This window comes from Ahaetulla prasina, chromosome 1 (genome assembly GCF_028640845.1).
Source record: "Ahaetulla prasina isolate Xishuangbanna chromosome 1, ASM2864084v1, whole genome shotgun sequence".
NCBI lineage: Eukaryota > Metazoa > Chordata > Lepidosauria > Squamata > Colubridae > Ahaetulla > Ahaetulla prasina.
This window is the reverse complement of record NC_080539.1, coordinates 156,695,848-156,711,014: the sequence shown is the minus strand read 5'-3', so window position 1 is coordinate 156,711,014 and position 15,167 is coordinate 156,695,848. Positions and strand designations below refer to the sequence as shown.

General features: G+C 36.0%; 1 protein-coding gene across 1 annotated transcript in view; it reads left to right on the top strand.

Annotated features, from left to right (window-relative positions):
* The window catches only part of NBAS (NBAS subunit of NRZ tethering complex), a 167,790-nt gene that overhangs the window by 53,472 nt on the left and 99,151 nt on the right, over positions 1 to 15,167 (top strand). Inside the window, exons 22-29 of the mRNA XM_058178795.1 lie at positions 3,510 to 3,593; positions 6,739 to 6,892; positions 8,832 to 9,017; positions 11,025 to 11,198; positions 12,317 to 12,450; positions 13,273 to 13,335; positions 14,396 to 14,518; positions 14,825 to 14,927. Coding sequence (XP_058034778.1) covers positions 3,510 to 3,593; positions 6,739 to 6,892; positions 8,832 to 9,017; positions 11,025 to 11,198; positions 12,317 to 12,450; positions 13,273 to 13,335; positions 14,396 to 14,518; positions 14,825 to 14,927 — 1,021 coding nt within the window. The remainder of the gene's footprint in view (positions 1 to 3,509; positions 3,594 to 6,738; positions 6,893 to 8,831; positions 9,018 to 11,024; positions 11,199 to 12,316; positions 12,451 to 13,272; positions 13,336 to 14,395; positions 14,519 to 14,824; positions 14,928 to 15,167) is intronic.

Here is a 15,167-nt window from a genome sequence, read left to right as displayed (position 1 = left end):
GGAAGGACATTACAATAGATGATTCTATGAGTTAAACTTAGGTCTTGTCGAAGGCGACGGAGTTCCAAGTTTTCTAAGCCTAGGATTTCAAGTCTAGTGGGATAAGGTATTTTGTTGTTTACAGAGGAATGGAGAACTCTTACTTACTTACTTACTTACAGTTACTTACTTACTTACAGTTACCTGGCAATGTTGATTAGTCTTCTCTCTCTCAACTAACTGGGTTCCAGAAGAATAGTAGGAAAAAGAAGCAACAGAAATGGGCTCTATTTTTCCAAGCCACCAAGTGAAGATTTTCCATGCCTTTTTCCCCCACTGTCTGTGATTGGAAACCATCTTATTAACAGATTGGAAACATGCCTCCGGGAAGGGTCCCAAAGGCACAGAGCTAATGAGCTTTACATGAGAAACTGACTTAAATATCAAATAGATCAAATGTCATTAAATATCATTAAATCTCTGAAGCAGGAGTCCAGGTAACTGTTTCTTCATTTTTGGGGCTCTGTGTTATTTTGAATAGAGGCTGTGGCAAGACCTTGACTTAAAAGCTTAGCTATAACTTATTAGGAACAGATTATCATTCTGCAATAGCTTCTCTCTTAGGGTGTCTGTGTCATCTTTTCAAAAAACAGAAATCAGGAATCAGGAATTTAAATCCCACACCCAATAGGTTTTCTTTAATTGGACTGTAATAAGCATAACACTCAATAGTTACTGTGTTTGTTACAAATGGTGCTAAGTAATAACTGTGTACTATACAGAAATGCAGAGATAGTCTTTGTATAGGAATCCTAAGAACTTAAACATAGAGACGATAATGCACGAGATAATGCCAAAGAATAGTTCTCAAGAAAATGTGCTCACTAACCTTGAAAACTTTTTTTTCCTTTTTTTAGTGTCAAGATTTTGCTTGACACTAAGCTAGTGTATTGTTCTTTTAAAAAGCAAATTAATTAAAGAAAGTTTGGTGGGAAAATTTAATACCCAGAGGCTATTCACAAAGCAAAAAAAATTCTCAGCTTTCCTTAAGCAAGGAAAAGGTTAAATTCTCCCTTGATGCCAGTTTTGATTTAATTATTTTAATATGCCATCTCTACTGGCATATTAAAATCTTTGCAGATTAAATGCAAATACCCATTCAATGCAGGGATGCACATCTTTAGACCCTAGGGCTATTTGCTTTCTCAACCAAAGCCTTGCTGCCGAATAATCATTTTTAATCCAGCAGCAGGAGGAGTTTATTAATTATATGGGAAATATTCGTTTTGAGTTAATTTAATTTTCTTTTACTTAATTCAAATTTAGGTTTTATTCCAGCCTGCTCCACCCTTGCATGCCATTGCTGTCCCTTTTGTGCCTGATTTAATTGTACTTTTGGCCTTTAATCCAAAAGGAAAATTCTAATAATAATTCAGTGCTTAAGGAAAACTAACCTGCATATTCAAAGACCGGCCCCTTCACAATTCATCTAGTTCTGTCATGAACACTAAATTGAAAACAAGTTCTACAGTTTAGATTTTGTGATAGATACAGAGGTAGACACCCAATGATTCCCAGGCTAGGAAGGAGATTTTTTTATATATATAAAATACGTATATTCATAAAGACTAAGGATTTTCCTATTGACTGATCTTGAATGTGCTCTATATTTGGCTTAATGACAGGGAATTGCAAAATGGACAAAATCTTCTCTTGGAAACCTAGATTTTCCTAGGATTGGATAAATACATCTAACTAGTAGGACCTATTAAGGAATCCTTCTCAAATAGTAGCATAAGAATCTAGTCTTGCCCATCTAGTCTAGCATCAGTATAGCGTAGTGGTCAACAGGTTACATTTGGTAAGCTCCCAGCAATAGCTCCATTATATAATTGTTCCATAGAAATAGGATTTAAGACAGGCTGCTTGTAATTGAGAAGGTAATAAATTGCTCTCAAACCTTTCCAACTAGTTGCCAATAGCAAGACTTCTGGTAGCAAGTCCCACAATTTAAACATGGTTAACATTACTTCCTGTCTGTCTGTCCTGAAGGTCCCTGTATTTAATTTCAGTCGATGATGTAAAGTTCTAACATTGCCAGAGAGGAGGAACAGAAAATGGTCTCTCCATGTTATCTGATATAAGCATGATTTTATATATTTCTAATATGTCTCTCCATACTGCAGTCTTTCCTCTTCTCCTTTTTTCCCCTTTTGGATGGTGGTGGTTTTATATTTATTTATTTTTGTAATAAAAAAAAGTTTTCCAGCTGCCATAGTGTGATTAAGGCTAGAAACTAGGAGATGTGAATTCTAGTCCCATCTGAGACATAAAGCCAGCTGGATGGCCTTAAGGCAGTCACTCTTTCTCAGCCCTAGGAAGGAGACAAGGACAAGGACACTTCTGAAAAACTTTGCCATGAAAACAGCAAGGATGTTTGCCAGTCAAACAGTCCAGACATTTTCACATCAAAAACTGACTAGAAAACACAATTTTTCTTAATATTCTTAAGGTGTGGTCACAAGAATTGTAGACCGTATTCTAACCATAGATTTGCAAAAGGGCATAATTATATTGACAGTTTTCTTTTCAATCCCCTTTCTAATTATTTCAAAGAGAGAATTTGCCTTTCTCATAAGAACTGCACCCTGCTTACATTTTCACTTAGTTGTCCATTGTAATTACAAGATTAATTTTCTGGTCACTCACTGCCAGCTTAGATCTCATTAATGAACAGGCAAGGTACACTGTACATTTTATGCCATCCTGCATCACTATACTTTTGATTAGTGAAGAACGATGACTATTGGAAGTAATAATGTAATGGAGAGCATTGCTGGTGATCAACCATGATCATCTACTCCAAATGTTGATCTGTGCATTTCATTAGATTAGATTTTTCACACATTGCATATAGGTAGTCCTCAACTTAACAACCACAGTTGAGCCCAAAATTTCTAAGTGAGACATTTGTTAAGTGAGTTTTGCCCCATTTTATGACCTTTCTTGCCACAATTGGTAAGTGAATCACTGCACCTGTTAAGTTAGTAACATGATTGTTAAATGAATCCGCCTTTCCCATTGACTTTGCTTTTCAGAAGGTTGCACCTGATCCCGGGACACTGTAATCGTCATAAATATGAGTCCGATGCTAAGCGCACAAATTTTGATCACATGACCATTCAAGCCATTGGGCCAGGCTTGAAGGGACCATTCAAGCCCGGCCCAAGGTTGACTCAGCCTTCCATCCTTTATAAGGTAGGTAAAATGAGGACCCAGATTGTTGGTGGGGCAATAAGTTGACTTTGTAAAAATATACAAATAGAATGAGACTATTGCCTTATACACTGTAAGCCGCCCTGAGTCTTCGGAGAAGGGCGGGATATAAATGTAAACAAAAACAAAACAAAACAATAGTATGTGTGAAAAACAAACATCAGACACTTTTTTCATGGCCATTGTGACTTTGAACGGTCACTAAATGAACTGCTGTAAGTTTGAAGTCTATTTTGTTTCTATATTTGCCACAGCTACAGAGAAAATGCGCTTGAGATTGTTCCTTGGAGTGAAAGAAAACACAGAGAAGAAGATTGGTGTGAAGGACCATCATGCAAGTAAGTATATGTTAATTTACTGTAATTTGATATTTGCTTTGCTGACTCAGTCTTTTTCTTTAAGTTCAGTAGGACCAACTATCCATGGGAAATCATCTGCAATCTCCTTTGAAAGCAAAATGCCAGTTGCATCATCTCTCTCTCTCTCTTTTAAAATATATCTATATTCTGTTAGGTTTTTTTGATACAATAAAAATATTCAAAAGAAGCAAATAAAAACAATAAAAAGTAAGAAACATTTGCTGATCTTATAATTATCAACCAATTATTTTCCCCATCCTCTTTATCCCTTTTTAATCCCCAAAATTTAATTCAGTCTTGTTTTTTTCAACCAAAAGTCCACATAAAGTTTCTAATTTATTTTTTTTTAAGGTCATTTTTTTTCCATGATCAAACTGGTCAATTTCTCTATTTCTGCAAGTTTAGTCAACTTTATAACCCAATCTTCCACTGTAGATACTACATTATTTTCCCATATTTTCCCATACAATAAGCTTTCTGCAGTTGTTTCATCTCTTTCTCGTGAGAACGGGCTATCCTAAAGAGATGAAGAACACTTCAAAGCTTTGAGTACGCTATGATAAAACGACGTTTATTAATCAAAGCTGGGATGCTTCCTTCAGAGTTTATCTTGGGATATATATAGTTTAATTTTTGGGAGTGGTGCGGTGGCCTAGAGGCGGAGCTCTCTTCTCAAAATTAGAAGGCTTTGAGTTCGATTCTAGGTAGAGACAGATTTATTTATTTATTTATTTATTTTTCGTACTTTTATACCGCCCTTCTCCGAAGACTCAGGGCGGTGTACAGCAGAAATAAACATAAATATAGAAAAAATTTAAAATACAATAAACAATTAAAAATCTGATTCAATAAGCTGAAGAATTAAAAATTTCAAAGTAAAAAATTAATAAAATAGAATTAATTCCCTTAAAACCCCATTAAAACACTCAATTAAAAACTGTATCGTTAGGCCAGCCCTGCTTGGTGAAAAAAGAAGGTTTTGAGCTTAAAGGTCTGAAGATCAGGGAGAAGACTGTAGCCCCACAGGTAGTTCATTCCACAGGGCCGGAGCTCCCACAGAGAACGCTCTCCCCCTGGGGGTCGCCAGCCGACATTGTCTGGCCGACGGCACCCTGAGGAGGCCCTCTCTGTGGGAGCGCACCGGTCAATGGGAGGTTATTTCTGTCTCTAAGCACAATGAGAATATATCTGCTGAACAAAACTGCATTGGCGACCGAAAGGGCATCAGGCCAGTAAACAGGCTAGCTAAACAGGCTAGCTCCGTTCAGTTTCCTAGACTTCACCCCGCAAAGGATTATGGGTTGTTAAAAGAGGAAGATGATGATATAGTTTAATATTTTGTTCCCATGACCCTAATAACCATAGATTTCTTATATGGAGGCTACTTCCACTTCTCTGAGTTTCCCCCCCTAATAATACCATGTCTTGGGGGCATTATATTAGGTCTTCTACTCATAACTAACTAGATTCTAGTTGCACTAATATTTGCTCAGAGAACTAGCTTTTTATATGACAAGATAATGGGGATTAAATTGTTTCTTTTTAGAAGTACAGAACTTCCCAATTCTGTACTTGGTAAGTAATTGATATTAGTTTTTGGAAGCCATCCAGAGTTGATGTAAGATGGGTGGCTATGTTTTAAATAATAAAATAAATGAAATAATTATTTACAATATTTTTATCACATTTCATTTCTTTTCCTCTTTTCCTGCCTTTTTTCTCATAAAATTTATTTTTTATCTTTCTACTCCAGTCTCGTTCTAAGAAAGTGGCGCTGAACACTTTACTTTTTGTAATGCAAGTAATTCATCTATCTCATCACATGCTCAGAAATCTGTATACATGCACAAAGCTGTACTGTAGCTACATACTTCTTGCTGTTGAATGATGGTGAAGGTTACTCTGTGGAGTCAAATAATTAATTTTGTTGCTTAGTAGACACATTTAATAGAATTCCTACCATGGTGACAAGGATAGAAGACAATATCCATTCTCAATGCTCTTACCATCGTGAATTGCAGTCAGGAGTTAATCACAATGCCCTTAACTTGTACTTGGACAAACTGTTGCACCCCAGTTAGAATTGAAGAGGCCAGAGAACAATTTCTGAACACAAGGGAAACCCATTTGTACATTAGATATACTTTTATGTTTACATACAGAGACTAATTTATTCACTTCCAGTAGTGTAATAAAAATGTGTACGAACATAAACTCCTGTTGATGCAGCAATAAAGTTTAATTACATAGTAATGAATGGAAATGCAGTAGGTGTAATCAACTTGTTTGTGTATGGATATTTCTTCAATGAAAATCCCTTTATGTGCTAGAAATATCAATGTAATTATTAAATTAGATGCTTTCTATGGCTTTTTTTTAATATACGAGTTTCTCAGAATAAAATGTTTAAAGGAGAAATGAATCTTCGGAGAAGGGCGGGATATAAATGTAAAAAATATTAATCTGATTATCTATCTATCTATCTATCTATCTATCTATCTATCTATCTATCTATCTATCTATCTTTCATTCATTCATTCATCCAGTTCTCAATTACTCTAGTGTAAGGGTGTCAAACTTGTCATGTGACGTATCATGTATTGATGTATCGACTTTTTCCCCCTTCACTAAACTGGGCATGGGCGTGGCCAGTGCATAACGCTTCCGTCTCACCCGCCACGAGTTTTACATCCCAGCTCTAGTGGTTTGCAACAACTAAAACAAGAGAAATACAATTAATTTAAAGACTGACATGTCAGTATTTTAAAACCTTATTTGGAAAGCATTTGTAATAGTAATAACATTTGGTTTTGGACATTGGCCAATCAGAAGTAATGTACCCAAGTACAATGAAATTAAAAATGAAAGTAAAATTAGGAATAAAAATAGCTGAATCCCTAAAGGAGGAGATAAAAGTAACGTGAACTTGTTCATATGGCATACAAGACGGATATGACTTTGTTTTTGGGGGGGAAGTCCTTTTTTCTTTTTGACAATGATTCTTTGAAATTAATCATATTGAGTTTTATAGCCACTAGTTGTTAAACTCATGAATTCAGTTCCTTTTCCACATAAACATATGATTTCTGGATTCTACATTAATATTTTTGTTTGTAATGCTCAGGTTAATTATTGATCCAGTTCTTCAAGATGAAAGTGAAATTGTGTTCGACTCTCAACCTGAATTGTTGAAATTCAGAGCAACTAACCTTTCAATAAATTTAGTCACAGACTGGTACTGGAAACGAGCAGAGGAGATAGAAAATTACTCTATGCAGGTAAACACAGGACTAGATGGGTTTTTTTAAGACTTCATATACTCTGTTTTGTGGAATTAAACCATACAGTTTCATAAAGATTAAATCTGATTATGTTTCATATGCTGTACTTCCCTTTGGATATTATCCCAAAGGTGCTATTCAGTGGTGAAATTCAAATTTTTTTTACTACTGGTTTTGTGGGCGTGGCTTGATGGGTGTGGTGGGCGTGGCTTGGTGGGCATGGCAGGGGAAGGATACTGCAAAATCCTCATTCCCTCCCCACTCCTGGGAGAATGATATTGCAAAATCTCCATTCCCACCCCACTCTGGGGCCAGCCAGAAGTGGTATTTGCCGGTTCTCCGAACTACTCAAAATTTCCACTACCGGTTCTCCAGAACTTGTCAGAACCTGCTGGATTTCACCCCTGGTGATATTTCAGAAGGCAACTGGACTTTCTTTGTTTTTCCTTGAAGACATTTTGCTTCTCATGCAAGAAGCTTCTTCAGTTCTAACTGGATGAGAAGCGAAACATCTTCAAGGAAAAACAAAGGAAGTTAGTTTTGAAAAAGCACCTTTGGGATAACCGTGACCTGGATGACTGAGAATCTCCATAGACTTTGTATTATATATATAGTGAATATACAACATATAAAGGAATATTTTAACATGTAATCTACCATATCATGCTGGCCACGTGACCACAGATGTTTTCGGACAGCACTGGCTTTTCGGCTTTGAAACGGAGATGAGAACCGCCCCCTAGAGTCGGGAACGACTTGCACATATGTGTGAGGGGAACCTTTACCTTGCCATATCAGAGTTAGGTTACTAGTTTTATTATAGAATTTTAATAGTGTTTTTTCAGCAACAAAGGTGGGTGAGTGGGAAATGTCAGTTAATTTTTTAGATATTCTGTTGAGCTACATTCAGTACATTTAAAATAAGCTTCCTGTTTTAAAATGTCCACCAAACTATAGAAGTGGGCTTCTGCCTATTTCAAAGGACTCATTTGAAAAGTGCTTGTAAAAGACCAAGATCTTTAAAGTTCTGTTTGCTTTCAAAAAAGCCAGCCTTACTTTTAGTTCAGTGTCTTTTAAAAAGAGGATTATATGTACAGCTCCATTAGGCTCAGTCAGCATGAGTATTCATTTAGAAATTCTTAAAATAATATAGCAGCTATCTTTTACTTGTGTTTTCATTCATAAGTTCAGAGGAAAGCTTTGTGAAAGTGGTTTTTCTTCAGTGATAGCCACCTCAATATCCTCACAAGTGTTCAAGGCATTAGTTATTAATTATTATAAGCTGTGACAGTTGTTCTTCTGAAACTAAGAAAGGTGCCTAACAGCATGTTCTATCTCATCGATGTGGAGATGTTAATTCTTCTTTGCCACGCCAATTTTAGAGAGTAGTAATGTCAGACACAAGTAACATTTTTGCGAGAAAATTACTAATTTCACATGCACTTTCTTGAAATCTCTTACATGTATGGCATGTGAAGCTGGTGGTATATTTTCAAATTGCATTGAGGTTTACAAAATCCTCACTTGTCATAACTATTTGTTTCTGCTTTTTAGATTATTTTTCACTTCACGTAGAATTCTCTATCCTAGTGCTTCTGTAGTGAAGAGAGGGACAAATGATTTAGATCAGGCTGGAAGAGAAATAAAAGCTAGCCATTCTTCATCCCAGATAAGATACTATATGCTAAGTGTATAAGAAAATTTGGGGATTAAATCTGTTCAGCCTGACATCTGTTACGACTGAATTTTAAAGTTTAGTATTAATGATTCAATCTAAAATATCATTATAACATGGCATTGCAACCAGATCAGAGTTGTGAATTGTGTTTGAAACAACTTTCTTCCATTTTGAAAACCTTGCTATGTAGAAGATGAGTAAGTCATTAATGGCTTGACATTTTTGTTTCATTCTGTTCTCTGCTTGTGATTTAAATAGGTAGATTGTGCTCTCTCACTGGTTCGCCTTGGCATGGAAAGGAATATTCCTGGTCTTCGCGCTCTCTGTGATGATCTGGTTACATTGGAGACACTCGTTTATGAGACTGGATGTGACATTACTTTGAAGCTAAAAGAGTTACAGCAAATGGAAAACATTGAGAAGCTAAGGCTGTTAATGTCAAAAGTATGTGCATTACATTTTGCCCCATGGTGGGTCAAATGTTTTTTTCAAAAAGTTATTTTGTTTTGCAATGAAATTTTGCCTTATACAAAATTGGCAGTCCTTTTGTCTTGCCTGAAATCATCTTATTTTTATCTACATCTACAAAAATGTACTCTTAGGACTTCAGAAGATCGGATTTAAGCCCGAATGATGTGCTAATAAACATCATCTATTTTAGATAGCATGGGTGTGCTGCTTTCTCAAAGACAATTAATATTTTCTGAATGAGGGGGAAATGGGAGTAACTCATTGTCAACAATATAAAAAGTTCACATTTTAAGCCTCCATAATGAGTAAAGTGGATACTTGTAGAATCCAAAAGAAAAGCTGAAGTATAAGAAAGTTTCCACTTTGCTGTCTTTTGTGTTGCTGATGTGTTTGCTTATCAGTACAATATTGAGAGCATTACTTCAGAAAAAACTTTTGGCAAATTGTCAGCATAATCTAGTGGTATTTATATGGGGGAAAAATTCCTAAGAATGGACTAAATGCTTTTCTTTTCCATAATGATTTACCTTACCTATGCTGTAAAGCAGTACATATGAGGTTTCACTTCATATTGTTCTTCTTTAGAATGATCTGCAAATATTCATATAACAATGTTAATTCATTTTTAATAAAAGAGATTTGCATCAGTATAATGTGCAACATAAAATATGTTTTTACAGTGACATTGAGCACCAAGAGGCAGTAAAGGACCAGTTTCATCCTTATTGTGACTTGTCAGACATCTGTAGCAAAGCTTTTCCTGTGGAGTTAAAATCCTCTACCAAGATTTGGACCGGAACTGGTCTGCAGCCCATTGGGAAATGGGGCACACAAGCAGCGGGCGAGCGCGCAAAGCTTCATTTGCTAATGTGTGATGATCCAGGGCACAGCACAGAGATAACACAAACAGCTGGCAGTTCAAACCGCCCCTTTATTGCTCCAAATCTCTCCAAACGCTCTCACGTTTCTGGCTAGTCCCAGAGCAGAGCCCCACACAAACTTCAAGTAGCCTCTGGCTGCAATTTGTCCAGCCCAGCGCTGTCTACACCAAGACTGCATGGCAATAAATCCCAAATCTATTTGGCAAAACAAGAGCCAAGCAATCAGTTCATGGAGCAAAATATCCAGATAATTAGCCAGAACACCAAAAAGGAATGCAAGGATTCTTGGCAAGTTCAAACGTGGGCACACAACACTTCAGGAACTCAGCCATTTCCCAACAAATGCCCCTCCCCATGAAGTCTCCTTAAGTCTCATTCCCCAGATGTACCTGGTGAAGCTGGGCAGGGCACTCTCCTTGCATGTGGTCTGCTGCACACCTTCTCTGCACTCTCGGAGCCACTCAGGAGTGGGTGGTTCTTGCTGCTCGACTGAGCTCTGTCTCTCCCCCCTGCCTGCAGGCCTTACTAATTCGGAACAGCCTTGCCTGGACTGACTCTGCCCTTCCCCAGTTTCCTCCAAGGCTAATGGAACTGCCATCTCACTCGCTGTCAGTTCTTGTTCCAGCTCATCTTCCGCCGCAGATTAAGACTCTGACAGGGGCATGACACTTATGTATGGAATTAGGTTGTGTACCATAAAACCATCTTCCCTCCCCGCCCGCCACCACTGCCACTGCTGCCGTTATCGGTCCATGGAGCCAAAAAGGTTGGGGACCTCTGCCAGAATGCCTCCTGGTGGTCAGTATCACTGAAAATACCATCCAGGATACACCTTTTATATAAACAGATAAATTTCTCCCTCTACTATAGATGGGAGATAAGGTGAAAGTCAGGTAAAATTTATGTGGGGACATGACGTAATTTAACATTAGTGGCACTCTGAAATTTTTTACACTATCATTAGAAAAGAAGGCTTAAAGATCAGGAAAAGGAAACAAGTTGAGCTACATTGATGGGCTTCCTTTACCTTAATTTGGTATAGTTCTGCCTTTATTTTATGTTGTAACTCTGATTAATGAAAAGATATTTCATTTTTCAGTCATCAGAAGACAAATATGTCAAAAATGCTTACCAGTGGATGGTCCCCTTCCTGCACCGGTGTGAAAATGAGTCTCCAGGCACTGCTAATGAGCTTCTCAGAGAGTACTTGGTAACATTGGCAAAGGAAGATGTAACATTCCCTTTGAAAATACTTGAACATTCAAAACCATTAGTAAGTTCAATTTATTGTTTAGGGATAAAGGAAACTATTTAATGAGCTACTATGGAAGAATGGGTATCCAAATATTTGTTAAATAGCTAATGGCTTTTTAAAAAAAAAAGCTTCCTGGAACTTGGAATTAGGCATTGCCACTGAGGCAACTCTTTAGATGAAGCAGATTTTATCACTAAAATCCAAAGTCCCCCAAAATGAGATTTTCTGAGTGACAAAAAAGTCTTCTGAGCATGTGGACCCTTGCCCAGAAGATTTCAAGAAGTCTCAAGCACCCATAATAAACTTCCATTAGTATCAGCTTCTCTTGTAAGTGAAGTGCCATTTCAGACAATTTGTGCAGTCCTAAATTTTAAATAGCCTTGTGATTGATCCTAATGAGCACAAAGGAATCCAATGAGAGTGTCAGGGCTGCAACCTTCTATCAGCTAACCTGGTAGAAAATTCAATTGAACTTGGTGGGACTTAGTTCTCAATAGATTACATTGTCAGTCTTAATTATTTTACATCAGGCACTTGTTCTGAATGTAATTGCTGAATTGTGAAATACAGAGACCGGACAAATAAAAGAGATTAATGGGATCTTTATAGTAACTTTCTTCTTGGTACAGTGCTTTATAATTCTCCGTTTTGAATGGCTTCTTCTTATGATTTTTTTTTAATTTTGTGGGCAATATACAGTTATAGAATAGCTGCAAGCAGTAGTGGAAGGAAACTAAAACTATAGTACATGTTGATGCTATTTACGTAAGAAATTAACACAGTTAACTAACACAGTTAAGTTAAAAGCTTTATAATTTGAAATACTTTCTTTTTATAAATTGCCTGATGAAAACACAATTTAGAAGGCTTTCAAAACGAAATAAATTTAACATACTCTCCTGATTCCCGTGTTCATTACTGAGCTTCCATTATAGGTAGCACGATTTTCTAAAACCCTAAACTGAAATTCAGAATTTTTAAAATAAAGATCTTACTAAGTTGACTACACAACTGTAATGACACTGCACAGAGTATTGTGCAGAGTATTAAGAGTACAGAGATACTAGAGCCATTAACAGCAAATAGACAAACACTCTGGGTCATAGCAGTGGACATTACTTTTCTTTTTCTCTTAGTGTCAGCAAAAAATCATTTCAGATCAGCTTTTGTTGATGACGATTGCTTTAGAATGTATCTACAGCTGCAAACGTGATGACCAGCTCTCTCTGTGCTATGACATCTTGGAATGTCTCCCCCAAAGAGGTCTGAGGTAAGTATTGTCATGATTCAAACTTTGAATATTGTGGGATGAATTTTTTTAAAAAATACTTTCTCTGTCATTAATATCTATGAGATATCTACAGTTATTTATGTAAATCTCATTATCTGAAAGATGATGTGACTTATTTTTTCATAATCATCATCTGACAAGGCTTTATTTTAATGCCATCTCTTTTGTCTATAAAGCTTCAGATTGGCAGGTGACAAACTGCTTGTTTTAATTCTATTTGTAAAAGACCAGACGAGAGCTTGCTTTGTAGAAAGATTGAGAAATAAAATATTGAAAATTCAGTTTGGATTTGCTAAACTCGGTTTAAATGCATATTGCCTGGAACATCCAGTGGTCCCAGGGAGTAGTGGAATAGTAATGCTACATGTACAACCTTCTTTTGAGAGAAGGCTCTACAGAAACTTTATTTCAATGGCAAAGCCTGTACTTTTTAGGTCAAACGATCTTAATTTCTTCACCATCACCAGCAAGGATGAGAAAGATTCCCACATTGAGGCTAAGTAGAATTGATGTTAGCCACTCATAAATGGATTGATGGCCTAACTCTATTTAAGGCAACAATTTGAACATTCAGAGAACTAGACTCTCAGGACTCTTATATAGGTAGTGTAATTTGGTGATGGACAGAAGTACTTCCAGTGTCGTGAAAAAAAAATATCTGTCAGCAGTGAATTTAATAATTAAATAAACTATGATTATTTTAGTCCCAGCAAATCTGAACAATGCTGGTTCTGGGTTTTTAGTTCTATTTCTTCATTGTGAGATTTTTTTTATTGTGATAATTTCGTATGCCTTTTCCAGCCTTGAAACAGACATTACCAATAATCTTCACAATAAAGTTGATGAATTGGAACAAATTCTTAGGTAAGAAGATCCTTTCTTAACTTATATCTCTTACTGCTTTAAATTTCTTAGCTCAGTGTTTTATTGGATAGTTCTGGATTCTAGGTTTTGAGGATAAAAGTGGCCCGTAGGGCAAGTATTACTGTAATCATCACTGAAATTACTCTTTGGGCCATGGTTTTTCTGTAAATAGATGAAAATTTAGCATTGTTACATAGACAAATACGATGTAGCTATGTGAGAGAAAATGAAGTGCTTGGGAGGAAGAATGTCTACAATTGAGTAATTTTTTCTGTGTTGATCAGAGCAAGAACATTTCCAAGTTTTAGATTTATTAGGAGCCTATGGCAGAGCATTTTATTATTCCAATTAAAAGTCTCAGTGGTTGACAGTTTTAATCTGCATGGAAAGTAATCTATTCAAGATAGAGGAATTGTACAGAACCCTCCCTCCTTCTTTTCAGAATGCCAGGTCTAGTGTATGTTGTGCTTAGTACCAAGAACAAATTTGCACAGAGCATTCACTTCCATATCATACATTAAATCTGATCTTATTCTTGATTGACCAGCCCTAGCAGAGAAGTTATTATCAACTTGAAAAATAATTGTCTAGATTGCCTTATCTGGTTAACAAAAAAAAGTAGCTGATTAGTTAATCTATTCATCATGAGAATTCATCCACTATCGTTTCTACACTCTAAACTGAGAGATGGCAAAATAAAAATGTATATGAATTGTGTTCATTATGGTGTTCTAATGCCATTCATGCTTAGGGAATCCTAATCATTTACAATGCAACTGCCTTTAATAAATTTATGCAAATATATTCAGAGAAAGTCAGGTTTGCAGCACATATCGTAGGTCAATAGTGTACAGATTATTCATTTTGTACATGTTCCATTTAATTTCTGCCAAAAAAAGGGGGGGGTGTTCTTATGTGTCACAACCATTGAACCATAAACAAAACATTGAATGTGTTTTTCTTTTAAGAGAAAATCTTTTTGTTTTGTTTGGTTCTCTTACTGATAGGATTGGGAAGAACTTTGTGGTTCAATTGATGATACTTTTGACAATTATTGCAGTGTATCAGAACTTTTGGAAAAGCATGGACTCCAGAAACCTGTATCCTTTGTAAAAGACACAAAGAACAGTCCAGAAGAAGCACGGAAACTGATGATAAGATTGACTCGGCACACAGCCAAAAAGTGAGTACAGTGTAATGTAAGGCAACTGTAATAGTGAATCTGTGTTCACTAAGTTTATAGTTTCCACTTGTAAATTTGAAATAAATACGTTTCAGCATTTGGAATAAGAAATGTTGAATTATTAATATTAGTGTATTAAGAAAATTGGTAATAAACCTCACTCTTAATTTATACTATCAATCTTCTTCTTGTAATACAGATACAAAAGAGACAAGAGATTGTATCATAATGTCATAGTCCCCCTTAATTTTGCAATTTAATTATAATGTGCTTTATAAATATTGATATTTTTATATCTTTTAAAAGGCAGCCTTCTGTTAATGAAAAGCACTGGATGGGATTATTGCAAGATATGCTGGCTATGCAGAAAAATGTTTATACTTGTTTAGGAACAGACACATGCTATGAGGTAATTCTTTCTCCTTTTTTTAGTATTCAGTAAAAGATACTTTACAACTTTATACTTCTTTGTACTTACTCTGTTTATACACTCCTAAATCTGAATAATGGAAGGTGAATCTTAGTCTAGAGTTGTCTCAGTATTTATTTTATCCGTTTAAATCATACCAGTATTAAGCTTAACAATTTTAGCAATAAGGAAAAATTGTAAAGCTAGAATTTATGATATAAGTAACTTGGATTTTAAAAG